The following is a 26343-nucleotide window of genomic DNA, read 5'->3' on the forward strand; positions in this document are numbered from 1 at the left end:
CTTTGTAAACCGATCACAGGACGCAGAGCAAACACGGGTACCTGAGCCTCGTAGCCACAGAGATGCGCAGTTTGCAGGGGGTGGGGGAGGGGGAGGAAGGCCGGTGACCCCACATCCCAAGGGCCGGAGTAGCTGGTTGGGGGGGGGGCGGGTCCTCAGTGTCTGACCCTGGAGGTCACAGTCACCCGGGGTCCCAGACCTGATTCCTCATCTGGCCTCAACGCCACTGGCCACCATGCATTCTGGGGGTTTTGTCACCCCTCCGCACCTTAGCAGCTGGGCTCCTGGCGCTCTCTGCGGGCCTTGGGAGCCGGGTGTGGGCAGGGAAAGGGCTGGGAACAAACCAGAATGGGTGACGGCGGAAGAGATGGCCTAACACAGTAGTGCCAGGGGTTAAAGGGCAGCCTGTCACCCCCCCTGGGGGTGGGGCTGGCAGGACAAAATTCCCCCATTCAAATTGTGCGAGAGACACCGTTCTAGGCACCAGGGAATCAGCGAGCAGGCCCTCAGCAACCTGCCCTCAGGACGCTGATGTTTCTACAGAGCTAGGAAGGCAAATGGGCAGGAAACACACAGCAGAGGAGGGAGTGGCAAGAAGGCAAACCTTCCGGGAAGGAGCAGAAAGCAGGATGGGGGATAAGAAGTGCCCGGGCTTGGGCTGCAGTTTTCAAATGGGAGATCAGGGTCATGGAGAAGGTGACTTTTGAGCACAGACTGCACTTGGGGTAAGAGATCTAGGGGTAAGGTCTTGGGGCGGGAGAAAGGGGCACAGTGGGTTGGCAGGGGGAGCGCAGGGAGGGGCCAGGGGAGAGGACCCGGGCTTGTGCTCTGGGATGGGCGGACGACCAGCGAGCAGACCCGGCCCGCAGCGCGTCAGGCTCTAGGTGCGCCTGGGGGTGGGGCCGCGGAATTCCGGGCGGGAGGTCACCTCTGACCGCCGGCTTTGCAGGCTGAGCGCCTAGAAGGGCGAGGAGGACACGGCGGGCAGGGCGGGGGTGCCGAGCTCACTCGTGCGGGCGGGGGTTGGTGGGAGGCGAGCGGCCGAGGCCGGGCTCCCGGGCCCAGCAGGTGGAGCTCCGCGCCCGGCGCCTCCTCGCCCTCCCGGGAGCCCGTGGGTCTCCGCCCCGCGGGGGAGGGAAACCAATCGGGGCCCAATCGGGGCCGCACCCACAGCTCGGTTCACATCTAGTTCCCAGCCGCTCTCCAGGGTGATTAAATAATTCTGCATTTCCAAGGAGAATTTGTTCTGGTAAACGCTTTGTAAAACTAGCCCCGCCCCCTGGCTTTCTCAATTTTTCAGAAATATCATCCGGTCCTTACCGGCTTTGCTCCCAAGAATGAAAGCGCAATAAACCCCTTTTCCAGAGCACCACGGCTTAACCCCCCAGCCCAGGCTGGGCCGGTTTCCACCAGACCCTTGGATCGGCCTATTTCCATTTTCTTTTTTAATCCATAGGTCCAAAACATGTTTTGTTAGAACAGTTATTAACAACATCCTTACTATATACGAAGCACTCACACTGATAATGAAACAAAACAAACACCGAGGCCCAAGGATAAACGGGCCAGGAACACAAACAAAACCCCCCACGTGCAGCAGGAGGCACACCTGCACACGCACGATGCACACTCACACATGCTGGGGAAGGTGTCAGGCACTGAGATGTTTTCTCTGAATACCTGGGACAGGGGGTCCAGAAGGCCCTGAAAAGGTACCCAAGCCAGGCTGGGGGGTGGGGCTGCAGAGGCCCTTCCTTGTGAGGAAGTTCAAGGAAAAGCCACTTTCAGAGCTAGAGCAAGCGAACCACCTTGGGCAGGAATCCAGGAGGATTTCCTGGATGTGGAATGAGCCCAGGCCCCAGCCTGGCTGGAGCAGGGCTGACCCAGTGTGGAAATTTCTTACGGACACTGTTAGGGACGGAATTGTGTCTTCCTGAAATTCGTGTGTGTAGGCCCTAACTCCCAATGTGACTCTACGTGGAGATGGGCCTTTAAGGAGGTAGTTAAGGTTAAGTGTGAGCATAGAAGGGTGGGGCCCAGATCCCACAGGAATGGTGCCCTTGTAAGGAGAGGAACAGAGCCCAGCCTCTGTATGAGGGCAGAGAAGAGAAGGTGGCCTTCCACAAGCCAGGGGGAGAGTTCTCTCCAGAAATCACCCCTGATGGCACCTTGGTCTTGGACTTCTGGTCTCCAGAGCCGTTAAGCCCCCGGACTGTAGTATCTTGTTACAGCAACACATTGGGCTCGGGACATGCCACTGTGCACATCCTCACTTTCAGCAAGGACACCCCACCTGCCACTGCCCTGGGGACAACACCTCAGTTAATGACAGCTGCACATCAGGCCCCAAATGTACATGAAAAACAGATCCATCTCTAATTATATCATAGTTCAAATGCATGTCAATGTTATATCATGAGCCCTGATTTACAAGATTCATTACAAAGGCTTTTGCAAAAAAAAAAAAAAAATAGGCAACACGATCTGCTGCAAGGGTTTATTATATTTAGAAGTCTACAAATTTGATCTTTTAAGAAAAATTCACAAAATATTCAGTTGAAACCACATTTCTGGTTCATCAGATTTCAAATATATTTTACTGTGCTGAACAATATATTCTAACGCTGTCTAAAACACAGCCAAATTATTTTTCTTTATTCATTTATACACATTCTGTAATTTTTTGAAAACCAAGATTAAGATAAAAAATATTAACAAAACTACCCAGTTACAACTACTGTTCTCCCATGTACTGAGATATTTCCTGTGGGTCTGTCTTCTTACCTTATTCATTTAAAATTCTGTCCACTATGTCGGTTCGTAAACACACTCAGGAGATTCTCAGCTGACATCTCCCATAAATTCAAACAGCAACACCGTGTCAGAAGATTAATTCCCTTGGCAATGCAGAAGCTTAGCCTTGTTAAAAGTGCTCACTGTAAATTATTTTTGAATTTATAGATCATACATACAAAGGGACAGACGGCTTTAAACATTATTTTGAAATCACTGTAACATGTGGAAATACAAATGACGCAACCTGCCAAATTAGACATTTTTGGTCTGTTGTTTTTATTCTTTGCTCCCTTTTGAATGAAACGTGTGTTGGTGAATTTGGTTTCCCCGGGCCTCTGGAGCATCACCGCTTGGGGTAGCCCTTAGCCCACAGGTCACACGGCACTGAGACCCCCTCCCCCAGTCCCGGAACGAAGGCTCTCAGCCCCCAGAGGTGGGAGAAGCCCTTGTCTCCAGACCCCCAGCTGCTGGAACCAGATTCCACACAAATAAAGCAAGGCTACACATAGCTATGCCCAAAGGAGCGCATGGGCAGGAAGGAACACAAAACAGAAATTACAATAAAGCTTCTACTACATCAAAAATGAGAATTTCTCAAAGGAAATATTAGAAATCAGGAATGCATGTATACCATGTGAAAAAGCAGCAGAAAAATCTGCAAAACTGTCCGGTCTTCACTGCGGTCTGCGACGTGCTCACTGGTTCACGTCAAGAGGCCTTTCTGGAAACGCGCGACCCTGCGTGGGTGCTAAGAACCGTAGCGATCCTGGCGAGAGAGAAGCAAGACGCACGTTTGCTCACGCTCAGCGCCGGTTTCTCCCTCTCACGCGCACCGAACGCTCAGCGTTCCCAAACTGACATCGCAGTGAACACAGAACACCGACTGTCTGGCATCTGGAACGTACGCCGCCCCCCCCCCCATCCCCTCAAAGAGCCCAGTAACTGGAAGGGGCGTGGCCACAGCCGGGGCTTCCTGATGCCGAGGTCAGCGTGGGCCGTGGACAGGAGGACATCCTGTCCCCGAGCCCCGCGGCCACCTGCGGCTCCCGCGCTGTGGGAGGGTCTGTGGGGAGGGGCGCAAAGCATCTGGGGGGTGGGGGTGGGGAGCCAAGTGGGGAGCCTCTCTCTGGGAGGCAGGTGTAACACAAGTGGAGTCTGAACCCTGAAATTCTGGCTCAGCTGAGCGATCCTGCAGAAGCAACTTAACCTCCGTACCTCCGATTCTGCACCTATAAAATAAAGGGGGATGACCTTCCCTAAAATGTGGATGTCACCTACGTGGAAGGACTGATGTGGGCTCAGCGACCTCAGGGACATGACCAAAGGTTGTTCTCAACAGCCAAAACAGCAGGAACCTCTGGGCGGAGGGGGTTCTCTTCAGGGGGGGCCGCCCCACCCCCTCCCCAAGCGGGGAAGCCCCTTCAGAGGCACCAGAGGCCGCACTGATTAGGTCCTACCGCCCGTGGCCACGTTTTCGCATTAGTGGCAGCATCCTAGAACAACAGGACGTACGCCAGAAGGTTCACGAAATAAGCCTTAAGAGATGGCCTTCCGCCGTGGTACGCGAGGATGCCCCATCCTTGCCTTATTTCCGAGACCGAAATAGCACGTAAATCCCCAAATTAGGGAAGAGGTAAATAAATGTTCTGCATTTTCGCTCGACAGAAGGTAGCTTCTGAAGAATTACAGAAATGCTCACAGCAGAGCACCACGGAGAATGTCAAATCATCTGTACAACCGGATCCTTTTGAGTTCTAAGAAGATGTGCATAGAAATCAAGAACTAAAATAAAATATGCCGAAAGAGTAACACAAGCTGTCCTTGGGATCATGGGCAGTTTTTATTTTCTTCTTCCTATTTCTCCGTTCCAACACAGGAAAGAAGCGCAGCATACGATCAATTCCTGTAACAAATCCCTCTAGAGTCATCAACGAGAACATTTAAGCAAAAATAAAAGCCCAGTTTCTGGTTTTCATGACGCCCCGGGTTACACCGTAGCAAACATATAAATCAACGACAGGAAATCGAATTTGCCAGCAGGTGAAGAGCGGTCCAAGTTGCGTTTTCCACGCCGGAGCCACCACCCCACTCCGTTCCCGTCACCCCTGGGGCACTGACCTGAATGGAAGTCATGACGCCGTTAGCGAAGACCGAGAGCTTTCCAGCAACGGATCGCACTCCCTGCTTAAACTGGGCCATGTCAGGCGCAGTGGGCAGCACGCTCGTGAGGTTGTAGCTTCCTGCACACAGAACAGATGCCGTTTGTCACCGGACCGTGGCGACAGGCGGCACAACCGGTGCCCAGGGCACTCCGTGACCTTAGAGGGCACGGAATCCCCTCCCCTCCCGCTTCCCGCTTCCCGCGAGCAGCAGCTGGGGGGAAGGGAGAAGAACCTTGCGGTGGGGTCAGGACCCTTTTCAGTGCCAGCCCCACCCTGAACTAGCTGTAAGACCCCGTACAAGAGCAGATGTCGTATTGGGTCTTGGGACCACCAGGGGTTCAAATACTGGCACTGTCTCTTCTAAGCTGTGTGTCTTTGGAGAGCTTTCTCACCCTCTCTGGGCTCCTGGTTCCTCCTCTGAACACAAGATCTGACAGGTAAATACTCAGTAAATGGCAGATGGGTGGACATCTCTAGGTTTTGAGTGCTCGACATCCCCCCCCCCCCGTGCTTTTGGTACAAGCCCTCCTCCCTTCTCTTGGGGAGCCCCGTGGACTCCATCCAGAGGGGTGGGCGTGTGACCCAGGCCTGGCCGATCAGAGCCTTCCTGGGACTCCTGTATCTCTCAGGGAGAGGAGCCTTTGCTTGCTCTGGGGCTGCCGGTGGGGATAAGGCACCGCAGCGGCCGCTGTCTCTGTCACCCGCCACTCAGGGCAGGGGAAGCCTGCAGGACAGGAGAACGAGGTTCACTAGGGAGGGGAGCCAAACGCACAGGTGTCTCTCTGAGGCTTTTCTGACTCTGAGCCGGAGCCAAGCTCACCCCCCACCTTGCTTCCTGAGGCCAGAACCAGTGGGATTTCTTTGCTTCGGCTTTGGCGGCCGGCGGAAACATCAGCCTATTTCCACCAGTGCAAGTGAAGCGCATCGGCGGTATCGCACCTGAGCGGCGGCAGCTCCGGAGCAGACAGCCAGGGTTTCGGGCTGAGGCTCCGTCCCAGAGGTGTGACAGAAAGCTGGAGGGGCCCCGTGACGGTGAGCGAGCCCAAACCCTGCAGGCCCTAGGGTGCCAAGCCCAGCCACCCCTGCACGACCCAGCCGCACCCACCTGCCCCTTAAGCAACAGAAGCCAGTTCCCTTTCCAAGAAAAAACGGAATGGACGTGTTTATCTTTCCACACGGACGCCGCCCAGAAGGGACAGCGTGGATCCCCAGCACGGCCCCCGTGCCCACCATGCAGGGAGGGGCCGCCGGTGCGGGTTCCTCCCCTCTCTGCCTCCAGCTGACTTGTTATTCATTTTTAATTTTGTTTTTATTTCTTTCAAACATTTTATTTTTGAGAGACAGAGCGTGAGCAGGGGAGGGGCAGAGAAAGAAGGAGACACAGAAGCCGAAGCGGGCTCCAGGCTCCGAGCCGTCAGCACAGAGCCCGACGCGGGGCTCGAACCCATGAGCTGAGACGACGACCTGAGCCGAAGTCGGATGCTCAACCGACTGAGCCACCCAGGCACCCCTCCAGCTGACTTTTTAAAGTTTTGCAGGCCTTGGCCAATAAAAGAGTGGAGGCCCAGCCTGGACGCTGGATCTGGGTTCAAATCCTAGCACAGCCGCTCACCAGTGTTGCTACTGGCCTGCAGATGGGTCTTCAGAGCAAACAGGAAGCTAGTATGAGATCCTGAGTGTGCAGAGGCAGGGTCACGGCTGCGCCACTGCCTGGAGAGGTCCACAGTGGCTGGGTAGGTCTGGACCAGAGGTCACAGGAGGGACCTTAGCAGAAGCACCTCCACTTACAAGTTTCCAACTTGGGAAATTTAAAAAATTTTTTTTAATGTTTAGTTTTGAGAAGCAGAGAGAGACAGCATGAGCAGGGGAGGGGCAGAGAAAGAGAGAGACACAGAATCTGACACAGGAGTCAGGCTGTGAGCTGTCAGCACAGAGCCCGACACGGGGCTCGAACCCACGAACCGCAAGATCGTGACCTGAGCCGGAGCTGGACGCTGAACCGACAAAGCCACCCTGGCGCCCCTCCAACTTGAGAAGCACTTAAAGAAGAGAGCACAGCTGAGGCGGGACAGCTCTGGGACCATGATCTCTCACCGACTAGGTACAGTCCCCAGGTGCCCTGAGATGGCGGCCCATCCCCTAGAGTCCTTCCTCTCCTCTCCTCCCCTTCTCTGTACAGAGCTCCCAAATTCTAACCCTTGCAACAAGGTGTGTTCAGGTGACAGGGTTCTGGCCAATGGGATGTAAGCCGAAGTGCCATCCAGGGCTGAGGCCTGCCCTTTTCCCTGCCTCTTCCCGCTAGCCGGGATGCAGATGGGATGGCTAGGGCTGGAGCAACCATATTGGGCATGAGGTGAAGTATGGAGAGGAGATCATGAGCAATAAGAGGAGAAGGGCCTAGGTCCTTGGCATCTGGGAACATAGCACATGTCCGGAACTGCCTCCCCAGAGTCCCATGTAAGAGGGAAACGAACTCAGATCTGATTTGGCCTCTGTTATCGTGCACCTTTACTCCTTACTTAATCCTCACTATCCATCTAAGTCCTGGGAGTGTAAGCAGCCTGCCAACTCCGGAACGGGTGTCAGGTCTCTGGCAGGGAGGTGGCTTCCCGCCCTCCGCCTGTAGGTCTGCTGCCTGCAAACCTGTGAAAGCCGATTGAAGGTCTCCCGGGTCTGTGAGGTCTCCCTCCTCCTCTCGTATCTGGGTGCCGTGTCTCCTTCGAGGGCCGCCCAGGGCAGCAGAGCCCCAGTGCGCTCACACTACACAATGGGCTCCAGGAAATGACGGCTCAAGCTGCTTCCTCAGGAAGAGGCTCCCTGACCTATGGTCTAGGTCAGGTGCCCGGTCTCCCTGCTATCTATCCGTCCCCATTACACCCCCAGCGGGCTTGGTGCTGAGGACATCATCACAAACCTGCTTTTCCAGAGCTTACTGCCTACTGGGGAAGGCAGACAATCAACCGATAACAGCACCGGGAGAGCTCGGCCAGCAGTTAGAGGCCACCGAGGCCGTCCAGGCACGAGTGGCTGTGGCCGAGCCGAAGCCGGTGGCAGTGGGGTGGGTGAGTCTGAGTGTCTCGAGGAGGCTTAGGGACCAACTGGCAGCGGGGGGCTGGGAAAGAGAGAAATTAAGGCTGATTCCCAGGTTTCTGGCTCAAGCAACCAAAAAGGTGGCAAGACAGAGACAGAGGCCCCGGAGTGTCCAGGCCGGGGGACGGGGCCAGCCGAGCCACGCCACGTTAAGTGGTTGGCGTGGTGGCCCTGTATCAGCCGGGAAGGCCAAGTGACACCGTGCTAGCACCTCACTGTGTCCGCCACGGGCCGGCAGGGGGTCCGCTTTGCACAGTCACCCGACATGGGGGCCCATGGGGCCGTCTCTCGGTGGAAGCCTCGGAGGCCACCTCCGCACAGAAGGAACCACGGCAATGTGCACACGGCGCCCGGCACTGGCCACGTGACATCACAGCCGGGGCAGGGGACGTTCCTGTTTGTGCTGGAAGGGGCACGAGCACAGTGAGGACCGTGGCTCCTGCGCTCAGCTGGCTGAGGGACCCGCTGACCGGCACCCCTGCTTCCAGGGCTCCGTCATTACCTGTCCATTCGTTCACTCAAAAGACGCATCCTGAGGGCTTTCCCCGTGCCAGGCATGCCAGCTGCCAGGGGACGGAGATGAAAACAGACGGGGGGGGCGGTCATCAGATGGCCTCTACCCTGGTGACAGCAGAGGATGCCCGGAGCGTGCACCCAGGGCTGGAGCAGGAAAACGCTGGGAACTGAGCCTGGAAAGGCCCATAGGAGCTGAGAGCCAAGCGGCAGGGAGCAAGGGCAGGATGTGAAACCTGGGCCGACCAGAGACTTCTGGGTAGAATCAGCCCGGAGAAGGGAGAAGGGGTAGCTGCAGGAGGTGGGAGGGTCGCTCTGCGGAAGCCCGAGGAGCCCAGGACGGTGCCCCGGCTCCTCAAACAATCGATTTTCAGTAGACGATCATGTACCCGTTTCCCTGAAATGGGGACGAAGGGAGAGAAGAAAGGGTTTCCAACATGACACGAGTGACGAGTTTAATAACGAACAGATCACGGCAGTGACCTCTCTGCCACCCGCACAGCAGCCCTGTGCCCAAGTGACGAGACTCCGGCCGGCGGCCGACTGCGGGTCGGCGACGCCACGGCGCGCCTGTGACAAACACATTCACCGCCTGACCAAACGAAATCACGTGGCTGCGGACTGAGGCCAGTGCTTGGAGATCTGCAGGCCCCGAAGAGGTCGCATGCCTGGACTGCGGGCCTGAGTAAGGAGGAAAGAAGAGAGCAGCCAAGGTGCCCTAAGGGGACAAAGCAAACAGGTGCACGGAGCAAACGAGCGAGTGGGGCCTAGGAGAGAAGGGTCTCAGCGTCTCTGGCCCTCCCGGTGGACGCGCTCAGATTCAAATAACCAGAGTCATTTTCTCAAAAGAAAAACCCCGAGGGGACAGACTGGGCTTGGAGCTTCTGCTCTCCCAAAGCTGCCTCTGTTCTGTCATTCAGTACCCTGAGTGGCTGCCTCCTGACACAGGACCCAGGTGATGGCAGTCCCACCTCGCCCAGCTGACCCTGCTCTGGGAGGGTGGCCACAGGGACCGGCGCTATGCCAGGCTGGCGGCGGGTGCCTATGTGTGTTTTTCATCTGGTCCTTCCGGTATCCTGAAAGGGAAGGGCCCTTGACAAATGTCCAGGCTGCTGGATTAAACACATCCCCAGGAAGCATTTTGTTTCACCAGGAGGCATTTCGAATCTGGAGTCATTCCCAGTCCCCCCACCACAATGAAATTATAAAGTATACCATGATCTCCTCAATGACTGAGATTTCACAGATGGGAAAGCTTCTAAGATAAGAAACCCAGAAGAGTCTCTTAACCAGCTTTTGCTGTTTGCCGAAATGCACTCTTGACAAAAAGTAAATATTTAATAAGAGTTGTTCAATGCACTTACACTTATGGTCGTTACCGAAGGCAACTTTTATGATGCGCTTGATGGAAGATGCCGAACGAGGGTGACCACGGTCTGAGCCGTGGGCTTGGATGGAGGAGGGAGCACGAAGGCCGGCGGGGGGGGGGGGGGCACCCTTTCTGTGACCCTGAGTTTGGGACCCACACAGGGCCCAAACAATTAAAGAACCTTTGTTCTCTGAAAGGGGACAGGAAAGCATACATGGGCCGGCCACAATTTTCCTTCAACAATTGGAAAGAGTTTTCATTTGATCTCCAAATGTTTTTTTTTTCCTTTTTTAAACAAACAGGGGTTCAGAGTGAAACTTCCAACAACCTGAATTACAAAATCACACACAGCTGGTTGGGGGGGGGACGACTTTCAACACCTGAGGTTCTGAGGGGCTGACCTGATACCCTTTTGGGGTGGGGGAGGCGGGGCTGTGGGAATGCTCCCCTGCTCCCCTCTGAAGGGCGCAGGGCCAGCACCCCTCCACCTGGGAAGGCGGCCACAAGAGGAAGTCCCGACAAGAGATAAGAATACAAGTCCAGGAGCCACCCTGCCCCACCCGGACTCGGTGCAGAAGGCAGCCCAGAGAGCGGCCCGAGAGCCGCAGCCCCACCGAGCACCCCTGCCTGGTGGGCTCCCTGCAGCAGCTGAGGCCCTGGCCCCCACCTGCCCCTGGGGCCCCGCATCCCCTGGGTGGAGAGCTCCTTCCCACGGCAGCAAGCAGCCTGGTGTGCTTACTGAACCTGAGGGCCACGGTGGATCTTCCAGCATCCCCCACACCCCAGCACTGAAGGTTCCAGGCACTCGGGTCTGTCCCACGACCTTCTCTCTTGAGGCTGTTCCTCGCTGTACTCAGAAAACAGTTGTTCTCTGCAGCTGCCCATGCTGGTCACCTGTGCCCAGGCCTGGCTCCTCCAGGTTTGGGGACGAGGGGGAGCAGGTGGTCCTGGGCCTGGAGCATTTGGCTCTGGAGGTCCCCTCCCCCTGGGCTCTCCCGCCGAGTGGGTTCCTGAAGTGACTTCAGAGGACACCGCTCCTTTAATGCGAGCTGTGACGAAGGAAGAACACACAGCCTTCCCGTCACCTTTGGCCAGGCTGAGGCCTGGGTAGGACTCAGTCATGGCTCAGGGACCCAGAGGCACAAGCAGAGACCGGCTCGGCTCTAGACGTCCAGGATGGGCCCATGCTCTGAGGTGCACTCCCTGGGGCTCCCCGGCATCTCTCGTCCCTGGGGTCTGCACCCTAAGAGGGCTGGGGAGACAGGAGATTCCTCTGCACCTGCCTGTTTCCACAGCCACATTCTGCCTTCCCTCAAAGACTGAGCCTGGTGAAGTCCCCTGTTCTACCTGCCTCTGTCTCCCCTGGGTGCCAGGCACCCAGGTGGCACTTCACACATAGCACCTCACTTAAGCCTCAGTGCCACCTTGCGCGGGATGTAGTATCTACCCGCTTCACAGAGCAGGAGTGTGGGAAGACTGGAAAATGACATGAAACACTCAAGGTCTCAGGCAGGGAGCGGTCAGTGACAGCTAGGAGCCCAGGGCCGTCGACCCGCGGGGCTGTGATACCACACAAATCGGACACGGCCTTTGCACTGGACCAGGAAACACGTTCCAGGAAGATGACTTCTCTGGCAACCCGGGGACGTCGCTTAAATGTCCTGACCCGGTCTCCTCACACACCAGGCCTGAAACGGTAACTTCTGCTCTGTTCACAGAGGGGGTAAGAGCATCACGTGACGGTTGCGGATGATCTTGGAAAAGTAAAAAGTTCTATGCAGAGAAAACGTACTCACGCCGTAGACACGACGGGCACCAACTCTGTTGGCAGCCCCGCCCCCCCATACCTGCCGTCTGCTTCCTCTGCTCATCAAACAGATCCGCGGAGCTTATGGAGGAACTCGCCGAAAGCCTCTCCAGCCGAGCCCTGGTTTCATACTAGAGAAGACAAGGAATAGGAAACATCAGGCTCCCAAGGCTGTGAGCAATTCTGCAAAAAGAATCAGCGAGGAGCTGTCACTTCACAGCTGCTCAGGGCAGGGGAACCAGAGAGCAGCAGGGCACCTCTGTCGCGGCGCTGTGCCCGCCAGCGGCCAGCAGAGGCCACTGCACGGCTGCCCACATCGGCTCTGCTCCGTGACTTTCAAAGTAGACTTAAATGTTGCCAGCTTTAAAATAAGGCAGCTTTTAGGGGGTGGGAAGAGCAAGTGGTAACTCTAAGCTCCCGAAGTGCCGGGCAAAGCTCTGTTGCTACGAAACAGACTCAGTGCCTTTAGGAAGCAGCTCCCCGTGTCGCCCAAGAAACCTGGCAGTGACGCGCGCCTCCGAGAGCTTTGGCAAAAGCACACCAGCACCCCGACATCAGAAAAAACCTTAGGCCTCTCCATTGCCGTATGATCCTTCTGTGTAGCAAGACTCCTCTAAGGCGAGAGGCAACAACCTGAAAACAAATATATATACCCTCCCCGAACATATCTATATACGCCATTTAACTTCATTAATAATAATTAAACAGTTAAGTAAATTACAGCTGTTTCAAAAATCGCCTGAAATTTTTTCCAAACATATTAAATAGATGTGTGTTCACAACACTGAGAAAGGAATCAGAGAAACATGAGACACGATCCCTACCTTCTAGCCTCTTCTCCAGCTGGGGCAATGAGGGGGAGGAGTCAGGAGGACCTGGGTTTGAGTCCCGACTCCACCACCTTGGGCCCAGGGGCCTCTCACGGTCTGAGTCCCTCCCACTCTGCGCCTGTCACCTCCTCCCCTGGCTCCCAGGTCCCTGCTCGCTTCCTGCTCAATAGGGCTCACACACAAACTCTCTGGACACTTACATCAGCTTGGGCTTGTCTTCCAAAGTACATATCTGATGAAATGGCTTTGACATTGCCAAACTTCTTCTGGGCTTCATCTGTGTTCTCAACTGGCTCATAGTCTGGCTTACGGCGGGCAGTAGGTCTATCATTAAAAACAGGCAGGACAGGAGTGACGTCAGCAAGGCGGTGAAGTAGGGAGTTTTCTACCATCGTCCCCCTATAGAACACTGATTCTGACGATTGTCCACAGACAGGACGCAGGGGTGCAGCAGAGAGATTCCAACACACTGTTGGGAGTAAAATGATCCAAGACTGGGCACAAGAAAGAGGGTGAGAGGCACAGTTTCGCCTTCCCTGAGTCACCCCTCTCCCCGGGCGGCACAGCTCAGTACCAAGAGAGAGCCCCCTGGCCTGCAGTATCTCCCATGGGGGAAAGTGAGAGGCTGGTGAGTGGGAGCCCGACTTCCCCTGCCGGGTGGGACGCTGCAGAAAATGCCCCTTCTTTCCCACCCCATCCGGAGTACTGAGGTGATCTGCATGGCTTAGGGGCTGGGAGAGGCTGGGAGCACAGCAGCCAGGGCTCAGAACTCAAAGGCACGTAGGTCCCACCGACCATTTTGTGGACGCCACGAGGAAGCCTGCTCACAAGCAGCTGGGTACACTTTGCCCGCGGAGCCCCCCGCTGGCCCATGGATGCCTTCCAATGCTCTGTGCACCTCACCCACACATCTCCCACCTTCACAGTCGGCTCCCTGCACAAGCCCCCACAGACGGCGAGGACAAGCCTTTGAGCGTGTGCAGAAAGCCAGGCCGCTCTGGGACTGGGAGGAAGTACACAAAGGAGCATTTCCGGGCACCAAGGGAGAGTACACAGGAGGCTCGAGCACCTGGCTTGGCCTTGTGGGATTGAGAGACGGCATTCATCTTAAGAATCCAGCCCCCAGGGGCGCCTGGGTGGCGCAGTCGGTTAAGCGTCCGACTTCAGCCAGGTCACGATCTCGCGGTCCGTGAGTTCGAGCCCCGCGTCGGGCCCTGGGCTGATGGCTCAGAGCCTGGAGCCTGTTTCCGATTCTGTGTCTCCCTCTCTCTCTGCCCCTCCCCCATTCATGCTCTGTCTCTCTCTGTCCCAAAAATAAATAAACGTTGAAAAAAAAAAAAATTAAAAAAAAAAAAAAGAATCCAGCCCCCAAAGGGAACGAGTAGTATAGAGTGGTATTTCCATAGAAAAGGTCTGAGAAAGCTTCAGGATCCCTAGCAGGGCTGCTGGTGAAGGCATTTCTCACCCCAAGCCAGTCGGTAGAGACAGGAGGAGGTGACTCTTCTTCTAATGCGAAGACAGTAACACAAGACGCCAAGCAGCACGAAAAATCAAGGAAACGCGACACCACAAAGGGAACGCAGTAATTTTCCAATAACCGATCCCAAAGAATCGGCTGACAAAGATTTCAAAATAACTGTTCTAAAGAAGCGCAGCAACCTACGAGAACACGCACAACTCAGCGAAGTCGGGAAAATAACACGCAAACAGAAGAAGAAGTTCAACACGGAGACGGAAATGACAAAAAAGAACCAAACAGAGACTGTGGAGCTGAAGAATACAACAGAGGACATCAACGGCAGACTGAGTCAAGCAGAAGGATTTGTGAACTCGAAGACAGGTCATTTCAAATCATCCTGTCAGAGGAAAAAAAAAGAAAAAAGAATAAAACAGAGCGAAGAAAGCCTACATGAATTATGGGACACCGTAAGTAACTAATTTACACATTACAGGAGGCCCATCAAGAGAAGAGAGGGCAAAGGGGGCAAAAAGCTTATTGCAAGAAATAACAGCTAAAAACTTCCCAGATCTGGAGAGAGATCTGGACATTTGGGTACACGAAGCTCAAAAGTCCTCAAAGAGATTCAACCCAAAGAGATCTTTACCAAGACACATTATAATAAAACTGTTAAAAATCAAAGACAAAAAGAGAGAAAGATAAATATCATACGATTCAACTCATAAAAGAAATCTTAAAAAAAAACCATGAATAAACAAACAAAAAAAGAGCAGAATCAGAAGTATAAATATAGACACAGACAAATGATGGTTGTCACACAAAAGGGGGGTGGGAGAATGAGCCAAATGGGTGAAGGGGAGAGGGAGATACAGGCCCCCAGTTATGAAATGAGTAAGTCATGGGAATAAAGGTAAAGCATAAGGGGGAAAAAAAAGAATTTTTAAGTTTTTTTGTTTTTTGTTTTTGTTTTCTGAGGCAGGGGGTGGGGGGGCAGAGAGAGGGAGAGAGAGAGAATCCCAAGCAGGCTCCACACTGTCACATGGGGCTCGAACCCACAAACTGTGAGATCATGACCCAAGCCAAAATGAAGAGTCAGATGCTTAACTGACTAAGCCACTCAGGTGCCCCCCAAAAAAGAATTTTTAAAACAACAAGAGAAGAGAAACTCATCATGTACAGTGGAATCCCTGGGAGACCATCAGCAGATTTCTCAGCAGAAACCTAGCAGGGCCAGGAGACAGGGGAAGGATATATTCGAAGTGAAAAACAAACAAACAAGCAAACCCTGCCAACCAAGAGACTTGTGTCACCAAAATCCTAAAAGGAGTCTTGGAAGCTGAACTGATGAATGCTAATTAGTAACATAAAAACATGAAAGTATAAAACTCATTGATGGAGGTAAGTGTACAGTCAAATTCACAATACTTGAATGCTGCAATGGTGGTGTATAAATCACTTACCTCTGTATAAAAGTTAAAAAACAAAAATGGTAAAAATAACTACAGCTACATTAATTTATTACTTGATATACAATATAAGAAGGAGTAAATTACGACATCAAAAACATAAAATGTAAAGGGGGTAGAGTAAAAGGGTAGAATTCTTGTATGTAATCTAGGTTAAGTTGTTATCCACTTAAAATAGACTGTTATAGGGGCGCCTGGGTGGCTCAGTTAGTTGAGCATCCGACTTGAGCTCAGGTCACGATCTCGCAGTTCGTGAGTTTGAGCCCTGCGTCGGGCTCTGTGCTGACAGCTATAGGCTGTTTATAGACTGCTATAATCATAAGATGTTTTATGTAAGCCTCATGGTAATCATAAAGCAAAAATCTATAGTATACACACAAAAGAGAAAGAGAAAGAAATAATAACATACCACTATGGAAAGTCATCAATTCACAAAGGAAGACAGCAAGAGAGGAAGAAAGGAACAAGGGAACCACCAAACAGCCAATGAACAATTACTAAGATGGCATTAGTAAATCCTTACCTATCGATAGTTGCTTTAAACATAAATGGACTAAATTCACCAACCAAAAGACACTGAGTGGCCAGATGGATTAAAAAACAAGGTCCAACGGCATGTTGCCTACAAGAGACTCTCTTCAGCTTGAAGAACACACATAGGCAGAAAGTAAAGGGACTGAAAAAGATACTCCACGCAAATGTAAACCAAGAGAGAACAGGGATAGCCACACTTATATCAGATGAAGTGCACTTTAAGCCAAAAACTGTAACAAGGAACAAAGGTCATTATATAACTATATAAATGTGTGTGTGTGTGTGTGTGTGTATGTGTGTGTGTGTGTGTATATATATATATATATATATATACACACACATATATGATCAATTATAAATATATATGCACCCAACATTGGAGCACCTAAATATATGATATAAATATTAACAGATCAGAAGGGAGAAATAGTACTGTAATCACATAGGAGACTTCAGTATCCCACTTTCAATAATGGACAGATCATCCTGAAAGAAAATCAAGAAAAACTGGACTTCAACAGCATTTTAGACCAAATGGACAAACAGACACATTCAAGACACTCCATCCAATAGCAGTAGAACACACATTCTCAAGCACACATAGAACATTCTCCAGGACAAATATATGTTAGGTCACAAAATAAATTTAAATCATACGTTATGTTTAAGAAGGTTGAAATCATATAAAGTGTCCTTTCCAACCATAATGGTTGCAAGTAGAAATCAGTGATTGGAGAGGAAAACTGGAAAATTCACAAATATATGGATATTAAACAACACATTCCTGAACAACCAGTGGGTCAATGAAGAGATCAAAAGGGAAATAAAAAAATATCTTGAAACAAATGAAAATGGAAACACAACACACCCAAACTCATGAAACACAGCAAAAGCAGTTCTAAAAAGGAAGTTTATGGCCACCAGGTATCTGAAAAGATGCTCAACATCACTCATCATCAGGGAAATGCAAGTCAAAACCACAATGAGATGTCACCTCACACCTGTTTGGATGGCAAGTACCAAAAGAGATAAGTATGGAGGAGAACTGGGGAAAAGAGAACCCCTGTATGCTGTTGGTGAGAACGCAAATTAGCAGAGCCATACAGAGAACAGTATGGAGGTCAGTCCCTCAAAAAATTAAGAATAGAGGGGTGCCTGGGTGGCTCAGTCGGTTAAGTGTCTGATTTCGGCTCAGGTCATGATCTCACAGTTCATGAGTTCAAGCCCCACATCGAACTCTGTGCTGACGGCTCAAAGCCTGGAGCCTGCTTCGGATTCTGTGTCTCCCTCTCTGTCTGCCCTTCCCCCGCTCTGTCTCTCTCTCTCTCTCTCTTTCTCTCAAAAATAAACATTAAAAAATAAAAAAAAATAAAAAATAAAAAATAGAACTACTATTTGATCAGCAATCCCACTTCTGGATTTGTATCTGACACAAACAAATCAGTATCTCGAAGAAATCTCTGCCATGTTCACAGCAGCATTATTCACAATAGCCAAGATACATGTCTGTTGATGGATGAATGGATAAAGAAAATATATATACAGTGGAACATTATTCAGCCATTAAAAAAAGGAAATCCTGCCATTTGTGACAACACGGATGAACTTGGAGGACATCATGCCAAGTGAAATAAACCAGACCAAGAAGAAAAATACCGCACGATTTTGTTCCTATAGGTGGAATCTAAAATTAAAAAAAAAAAAAAAAGAAAAGTCAAACTCATAGCGTGGAATGGTGTTTCTTTGCCACAGCCTTCAAGGTAGGGGAAATGGGCAGATGTTCAGAGGGTACAAACTTCTATTTACAAGATGAGTAAGTTCTGGGGATGTAAAGTAGGCAGAGTGACCAGAGAAAGTAATACTGTTATATACGTGAAATTCGCTAGGAGTACAGATCTTAAGTGTTGCCAGCACACAAAATGAAAACAAACAAACAAAAAAAAACCCCAGCCCAAACAGGTTAAACTAATTTGAGGTGAGGCAAATGCACTTCTCATTTATAATGTATACTAATGCCATTTTACTTTTTAAAAAGCTGACAGTAGTAATTTTGTAAAAGGATTTCAGGCCATTTTAAAAAGCCTGAAAATTCTAAAAAAACATGAGTAAATATCCAAAGCACCCGACATTTGAAGGAATTTTCCTATTTAAACAGACCCAGCATTTTGATCTTCAGCTCCCTGTGGAGGTAAGTTGGTGAATACTGAGGGCACTGTTTGCAATGCACGGAAGACACCGTTCCGTATCACGCAGGATACAAAATGAGTAGGCTGGCCACAGACTGCAGTCACCCAGCATAATCCCAGGCTGTGCCTGTTGTCCCAACGTATTACTAGGTCTCCCTGCACTTTTGTCTGGTTTGGACAGGAGATTGTAAAGTCTTTCATTCATAATCAACAACTGGAGGTAGTTGTTCGACAGGTGAACGGACAAACAACTCAACAACGAAGAGGAAGGAACATCATGACAAGCGTCTCACATGCACTACGAAAAGTCAAAGAAGCCGGTCTAAAAAGGCCAGTTGCCGTATGATTCCATTTATAGGACGTTCTGGGAAAGGCAAGATTGTAAGGTCAGGAAACAGACCAGGATGCAAAGAATATTCTTGAAACAGTAGAATAAAATCATTCGCTAGTCTTAGAGAACTTCCCTGGAGACCCATGGCCTCAGTATTTACAATCCCGCTGTTCTCTGTTCATACCTGTCTGAATAGCCCGTGGGTTTCAGGACAGTATCCGTATCTTTGATGGTCTCTTTTTTCCAATAGGAATCTGAACTGTCATCCCAGCTAGAAAAAGAACTGCTCCTTAACTCCATGGGCTCGTCAAAGTACCTGTATAAAAAAGAGGGACATGGTGACTTGGGAGACCTTACTGATGTCCGCTCACATGGGGTGCACGGCGGCTACACTTCCTGGGCCTTGCAGTTGGAGTGGCCATGTGACGAGAGCTGCCGAATGAAACAGAAGCAGGCGTGAGGAGAGTCATTTCCAAGGCCTTTAAAGTGCCTGTGCTCAACTCGCCCAGTCCCTTCTTCCTGTGCCACATGAAAGATAAGGTGGTTTTCCAGGCGCTCCAGCCTCAGGCAGGAGAAGCTTCCATCCATCTGGAAGATCAAGGTGTTACCCAAAGGACAGGTAATCTGGACAATCACCTGTACCCTCAGCTGAACAAGAAACAAACCGTTGTTGTGTTAAGCTTTTAAGACGGGGTTGGGGGCCGGGGAGGGGGGGGTGGATACTTGTCAGTGCAGTACAACCTAGCCCATCCGGATAGCACACGATGCCTTTGAGCGTCTTTACTCACCACAGGTTACGTATTTTGCTTTCTCTGGGTCTAGTTCTGCCTAATCAGGTAGTCGCAACAAAAACCCCACTCGAGGAGCTCCCTGTTGGCGGTCCCTGCCAGGTAAGCCTGGCGACAGCCCTGACCACTTAATGTAAATGGTGCTAATTAGCCTCTTGGCGGAGTCAGATACAAAGCCATGGATGGCTAATGGCCGGACCTTTGTGCGGATGCTTTTCCAGCCTGGGGCTTGATGTGAACTTGATCTGTAGGCCTGTAGGTGGGTTCACTCTTTCACCAGCCGAGTACCCCTGAGCCGGGCCTTGCTCAGAGAGCAAAGCTCCACGGCAGCTTCCTGTCCTGCACGGTGACAGAAAAATCTCTGACCACGAGCAGCAGGGTTCGCCTGGAACAGGACCGAGACTCAGAGGCGAGGTGGATGTGCCAGAGCCTTAAGAAGCGACCGTGCTTCGTCAGAATTCGCAACAGCTTAGGATGGAAAAGAGCCCTGCCAGATACACACTCCTTTTATTTATTTATATTTTTAATGTTTATTTATTTATTTTGAAAGAGAGAGAGTGGGGGAGAGAGAGAATCCCAAGCAGGCTCTGTGCTGGCGGCACAGAGGGCCCACATAGGGCTCGATCTAACAAATGGTGAGATCATGACCTGAGCCAAAATCAAGAATCAGATGCTTAACAGGTTGAGCCACCCAGGCGCCCCCCACTCCTTCAATGTGGAGTTAAAGAAGTTCAGCAGAGGCAGATTCCAAGGCTTAGGTCTCGAGAAAGGAAGGATGATGGAAGATAATGTAGAGGCTTCCTTTCAAAAATGTCACCTGGCTTTCTGCAGAGTAAGAAAAGACGCGCATGGGATACATGGTGAACACCGAGCTCGGATGTCACAAGAAGTCGCACAAAGACGGAGAGCCTGGGCAGTCAGAGGGGCCTGTAACCAAAGATGAATAGAAGAGGGCAGCAAGAACCTGTAGGAAAAAATAGGCCAAGGGCCCCTATGAGCTAAGAGTTGGGGGGTTGGAAATGCTAAGAACAAACATACTTTTTCTGGGTTAAAAAAAAAAAAAAAGGCGAAAGGGATAAACCTGCTATTTGAAGGAGATGGTGTGGCTTTACGTGGATAATAGAGAGAAAGCAGAATTTCCAGAAGGGGCTCTGCCTTCTCTGGCGAGGAGGTCCTGAAGAACAAATCTCCTTCCGCTAGCCTTCTCTTCCGTGTAAGGAAGACACAGGTTCAGAGTAGATCCGTGTTTCAGCGAGAAACAGGCCAGGCTCTCTTGGTGGCTGATGGGCAGGTGGGCCCGAGCCCTGGCTCTGCCTGGAGAAGCAGGGACAACCGGTCCCTGTGGAGGAGAGACCTGGACAAGCAGACTTTTAAGTGGCTCAGAGAAAGGGGGCTTGCCAGATGTGGGAGGCACACTGGCCTGAAAGTTATCTTCAATTATTCAAGAGATTTATTTGTAAAGGTCCAAGCGAGAGAGTTAAGACCAAGTCAATGAGGAATTTAGAAACGACTTAACAAGCATCTACGAGGAGGAGCCGGTGCTCTGCTAGATGGGGACACAGGGCAAGGAGACACATCCAGCCCCTGCTCTCACGGGCCTGGCTGATCTGAGCTCAGAAACCCAGCAAGGTACATAAGTAAAGGCATCATTCCTCACAGAGCTGCCCCAGGACAGAATGGCTGCCTGGAGGAGGAGGAGGAGGAGGAGGAGTGGGGTGGGGAGAGGGGCAGCATGGTCCCCTAGAGGATGCTCACCAAGAGGATGCTGGGGGCATGAGGGTGGGAAGGACCGGGCAGGGGGTGGTTGGAACTTCCAGGCTCTTCGCAACTCTGAGCTGCTGACTTAGGATTTTGCAGATTTAGTGTCACTCTAAGGAAATATTCTTCATTCTTATAAGTCCAAGTGCTCATCTTGGAATATAAGCGTGTCGGATTTTTTCAATGACTGGATTATTCAAAAATCAGGAGGCAGATGGGCGCCTGGGTGACTCAGTCGGTTGGGCGTCCGACTTTGGCTCAGGTCATGATCTCGCGGTCTGTGAGTTCGAGCCCCGCGTCGGGCTCTGTGCTGACAGCTCAGAGCCTGGAGCCTGCTTCAGATTCTGTGTCTCCCTCTCTCTCTGTTCCTCCCCTGCTCATGCTCTGTCTCTCTCTGTCTCAAAAATAAATTAAAAAAAAAAAAACATTAAAAAACAAAAAAACAAAAATCAGGAGAGAGAAAGCCATTCTGCTCGGATCCTACTGGTCAGCAGGAGCACTGGGCAGCATTCTAAGTGTGGGGCAGGTGGGCTCTCTGTGCTCTGACAGATGTGGGAGGTGAGCAGCAGCCCTGGGGGTGCAGACAGCTGTCCCATCGGTTGGAAGGATGGGCTAACTGATGCCTGGTGGCTGTGGGGCACTTGCCTGACCTTAGAAACACAGCAGTCTTGATTTCCACATTTTTCCTGACTTTTTTTTTTTTAATGGTTATTTTTGAGAGACAGAGAGAGAGCGCAAGTTGGGGAGGGGCAGGGAAAGGGAGACACGGAATCCGAAGCAGGCTCCAGGCTCCAAGCTGTCATCACAGAGCCTGACACGGGGCTCGAACTCATAAACCGTGAGATCGTGACCTGAGCTGAAGTCGGGAGGCTTAACCAACTGAGCCACCCAGGCGTCCCTTTACTGACTTTCTAATGTTGTGGTTTCTAGATCCTGGTTCTCAATGCTCTTCACTTGTATTTTTGCTCTCACTCTGTCTTCATCCAACCCTGAGGACATTCCTTGCAATCCCCTGGTACCCCAACAGTGCATATCTGATTTACAGCTGTAGACAACCGTCTACCCAGTGAAGGCCACGCTGACTGCTTATACAAGGCTGAGCAAATCACTCTGGTTTCATTATTTTGTACTCCGTATATAATTACACTGTTTATATCCTGAACATAATGGAATTCAATTTGAAAAATCCCTGATACGGTGGATTTTATTTTTCATAGAAACAGCACTATTTCATAATTTATAATGTTCCAGTTCTAAAGGGCTGATGAATAATTCGGAAGCAGTGCAGGCTGCTCACGGAGCTAATAGGCTGGCTCTCCTGGAGGCTGTGTTTACGATCCGTCAGTTGCCAGAGTACTAACAGCTCCCTTGTTCTCTACCAGCAGTGGTCACAACCAAGGAGGCTAGAAAAGGCACTCATGGGGCACCTGGGTGGCTCAGTTAGTGTCCAATTTCAGCTCAGGTCACGATCTCGCAGTTTGTGAGTTTGAGCCCCGCATCGGGCTCTGTGCTGACGGCTCAGAGCCTGGAGCCTGCTTCGGATTCTGTGCCTCCCTCTCTCTGCCCTCCCTTCCTTGCTCACGCTCTGTCTCTCACTCTCTTCTCTCTCAAAAATAAATAAACATTAACAAAATTAATGAAAGAGGGGCGCCTGGGTGGCTCAGTCGGTTAAGTGTCCGACTTCGGCTCAGGTCACGATCTCGCGGTCTGCGGGTTCGAGCCCCGCGTCGGGCTCTGGGCTGATGGCTCAGAGTCTGGAGCCTGTTTCCGAATCTGTGTCTCCCTCTCTCTCTGCCCCTCCCCCGTTCATGCTGTGTCTCTCTTCTCTCTCAAAAATAAATAAACATTAAAAAAATTAATGAAAGAAATAAAGAGCAAATCAGAAATGATCTCACATGCATGCAGCTTTTAAATCAAGTTAGAAATTTAATTTTATCCTGTAGAAAATATATGTAAATTAAAAAAAAAATTTTTTTTAACATTTATTTACTTTTGAGACAGAGCATGAACGGGGGAGGGGCAGAGAGAGAGGGAGACACAGAATCTGAAACAGGCTCCAGGCTCTGAGCTGTCAGCACAGAGCCTGACACGGGGCTCGAACTCACGGACCGCGAGATCATGAGCTGAGCCGAAGTCGGACGCTTAACCGACTGAGCCACCCAGGCGCCCCTATGTAGATATTTTTATGTGTTTTTTTTTTTTTTAGTTTATTAATTTATTTTGAGAGAGAAAGAGAGAAAGCACAAGTGGAGGAGGGTCAGAGAGAGGAGAGAGCGAGAATCCCAAGCAGGCTCTGTGCCGACAGCGCGGAGCCCGATGTGGGGCTTGAACCCGCAAACCGCGAGATCCCAACCTGAGCCAAAGTCGAACATTCACCCGACTGAGCCACCCGGGCACCCCTAAATACTTTTGAAAGGCATGATTGGGGGGTTGCCTCTGTGTAAACCACACCTGGTGTGTTATACAAGTGACTCACAACAGGTGCAAAACCATCCCTGTAACTGACAGGGAACACCACTAACCTAGTAACTTTTTTTGGTAAAATATCCGGACTTGACAGAATGGGAAGCAGTGCGAGGAGAATTTTTTAGGCAGAGTACTAAGCTATGAACTTTGGGAGGATGTGTGTCACAATCAGCTTCCAGTTAATAGTTAACATGTATGTGTATCTCGTATGTATATGAAACATATATCCCATGTAGATACGAAACCGCTTCAAGCCTGCGTAAGTAACCGCCAGACGACAGTAATGGCCTTCCAGACGTGAGCCACGGAGCCTCCTTCAACGCACCGCCCATGACTGATGGACACATTCGATTTTCCCGAGCTCCAAACTTGAAGGTGGCCCTCGGCGTAGTTAAGAATCTAACCACAGTAATCACACATTTAGACTGAGTCACGTCTCTTGAACTGAACTCCTATGTCATAAACGCAGCTAAACATCACACAAATAGTCAAGCTATTTGTAGTCAACACTATTCTAAGTGTTCCATTTGCATCAACTCATTTACCATCGCACAACACAGTGAGCAGACCCCAGCATCTCTAACTTACAGAGGCGGAAGCTGCAGCACAGAGAGGTTGAGCGACTTGGCCAAGGTCACACAGTCACTAAGTGGCCCAGCCAGGATTCAAATCCAGACCGTCTGAACCGGGGTCTACACTCTCACCCCTGTGTTCTCAGCTGGTGCTCACCTCCAGTTCACAGCCCAGGTTTACATGGTGCCTTTTTAGCAGGACTCTCCTGTATGGGTCAGGTTCTTGGAAGAACCTCACACGGTGAGTCAGTTCAAGTCTCAACTTGTTCTCCCTGCCCTTCAGGCCCCTGAACCTGAACCGTGGTACTTGCCACGGTTGCCTTCACACCGAAGTTAGGCAACTGGTCCCAATCTGATGGTGGAGGCTGAAGGACCGGCACCTAGCTGACCCTGAGAGCCTTCAGAGTGTACTAGTGTTTTCCATGAATTGATAACACACACACAAATAGTGTTTGCTATTTGTTCTGAAACAAAAGGATATGGACCTTTGGGCTCTTGCCTTGTTCTCCAATTTCACACTTAGATAAACACAATTCCTACTTCTCATTTTTTTTTAAGTTTACTTATTTTTGAGAGAGAGAGAGAAAGAGAGAGCACACGCAAGCAGGGGAAGGGCAAATGGGAGACGGAGACAGACAATCCCGGGCGGGCTCTGTGCTAACCGACACAGGGCTTGAATTCAGGTCGTGACCTGAGCCAAAGTCAAGAACCAGATGCTCAACCAACTAAGCCACCCAGGCGCCCCGCAAGTTCCTACTCTATTTTCAACTCTTGGTCACTGATTTTATTATAAACATCTCGCAGGCATTGTCCACTTATGAATCTTTCCCCAATAATTTTCCAAAGGACACCCTTGACTCCAGCCAAAGCTTGTAAACGCAACGAAGTAAACTGATTTGTATTTGCTCTTAATGCAAATAAGCGAGTAGGTCCACATTAATGACCACTTTCTAAAACAACGCTTTAAGGCTGATTTGGGGCAGGTTACCTTGAGCTGGAAGTAAAATAAGGGTCACCGCTGTCATCGCTGTACTTCTTTCTTGATTTTGCTATGATCGGCGTCTCCTGCTCAATGGTCTGCATATCTGAAGTCACGGAATGTGAAATACCACTGGAGAAAACAGAGAATAAAATGGAGAGGAATTATATCAGTTCAGGAAGACACTTGTGCTCACCAAAGAATAAACGTTTTATACTTTCAACAAAAACGTTAGTGGGGTTAAAAACATGAGCAATAAAAACGGCATATATAGTTTTTGGCATAAGCATCGAAAAATACTGGGCCTTTGTGAGGACTGGAACTAATTACACAAGATGCAGTCACACATATTAGTTCTGTCTGCAGCATCCGCTTAACAATGAGTCAGGCCTATTTCCTTTTTTCTTTGACTCACTTTGGAACTTTTCATGCTAGGTTGAATACTAGAGAGGAGTAAAACAATTGAAGAAAGGAAGGAATCATGAGAAAATACTTTCCCAGTTGACACCAATAAGGAAATTCCATGCGCCATTAGCAACGTTTAAATTCTGGAAGCCACGTACCTCCTGCAGTTTCCGAACCCCATGCCGAGTCTCTCTGACTCTATCTTTTTTTTGCCACTCATGTTCATCTTCTCGTCCTTCTTCATTTGAATCTCAAGATCCTTATAGGCTAATCGCAGTGATGAAACGCTGCCAGAAAACCAAAGGCTCCTTAATTTAGCTTTAATTCTGTGTTCTCAAGTTAAAACACTAAGTGAAATTAAACACGTCACTGATAATTTGAGCTTCGTGCTTCTTTCCATAATTAACAACTATGAAGGCAAATTGGCTTTTTTTTTCCCCTAAAGGTCTTTTTTGAGTAGATGTTCAAGAAAATTTGAATGAGTTTACACCTGCTTTTTGGTTGCTGCTGACCCTACCTTACTGTTATAGTTCATATCACCTATCATCATATATTAATCATCACATCATCATATACTACCTGCCGCATAATAACGTAATATATGCTAAGATTAAGTCTACGTAGGACAGTAAAAGGCAAAATTTCTTACTTGAGCTAATATTTATACTTTTTGCATTACATAGCAAAAGTATGAGGTTAGGTGCATTGGTTTGCACATATATTTGACTTTACAAGTAGTTAAATTAAGGGGCACCTGGGTGGCTCAGTCGGTTTAAGTGTCTGATTTCAGCTCAGGTCATGATCTCACGGTCCGTGGGTTTGAGCCCCGCAT

The 26343-nt window shown here is 50.4% G+C and overlaps 1 protein-coding gene across 1 annotated transcript in view; it reads right to left on the reverse strand.

Annotated features, from left to right (window-relative positions):
• Nucleotides 1-2483: 2483 nt before the first annotated feature.
• The window catches only part of ARFGAP3 (ADP ribosylation factor GTPase activating protein 3), a 55083-nt gene continuing 31223 nt past the window's right edge, over nucleotides 2484-26343 (reverse strand). Inside the window, exons 10-16 of the mRNA XM_047065702.1 lie at nucleotides 25670-25798; nucleotides 25116-25238; nucleotides 18728-18859; nucleotides 12768-12891; nucleotides 11778-11868; nucleotides 4915-5036; nucleotides 2484-3562 (exon numbers count right to left, since the gene is read on the reverse strand). Coding sequence (XP_046921658.1) covers nucleotides 3545-3562; nucleotides 4915-5036; nucleotides 11778-11868; nucleotides 12768-12891; nucleotides 18728-18859; nucleotides 25116-25238; nucleotides 25670-25798 — 739 coding nt within the window. The 3' untranslated portion in view covers nucleotides 2484-3544. The remainder of the gene's footprint in view (nucleotides 3563-4914; nucleotides 5037-11777; nucleotides 11869-12767; nucleotides 12892-18727; nucleotides 18860-25115; nucleotides 25239-25669; nucleotides 25799-26343) is intronic.

The sequence above is a fragment of the Lynx rufus genome, unplaced genomic scaffold (genome assembly GCF_022079265.1).
Source record: "Lynx rufus isolate CCGP_SWC_20201006 ecotype Redwood Valley unplaced genomic scaffold, mLynRuf1.p SCAF_7, whole genome shotgun sequence".
Lineage (NCBI taxonomy): Eukaryota > Metazoa > Chordata > Mammalia > Carnivora > Felidae > Lynx > Lynx rufus.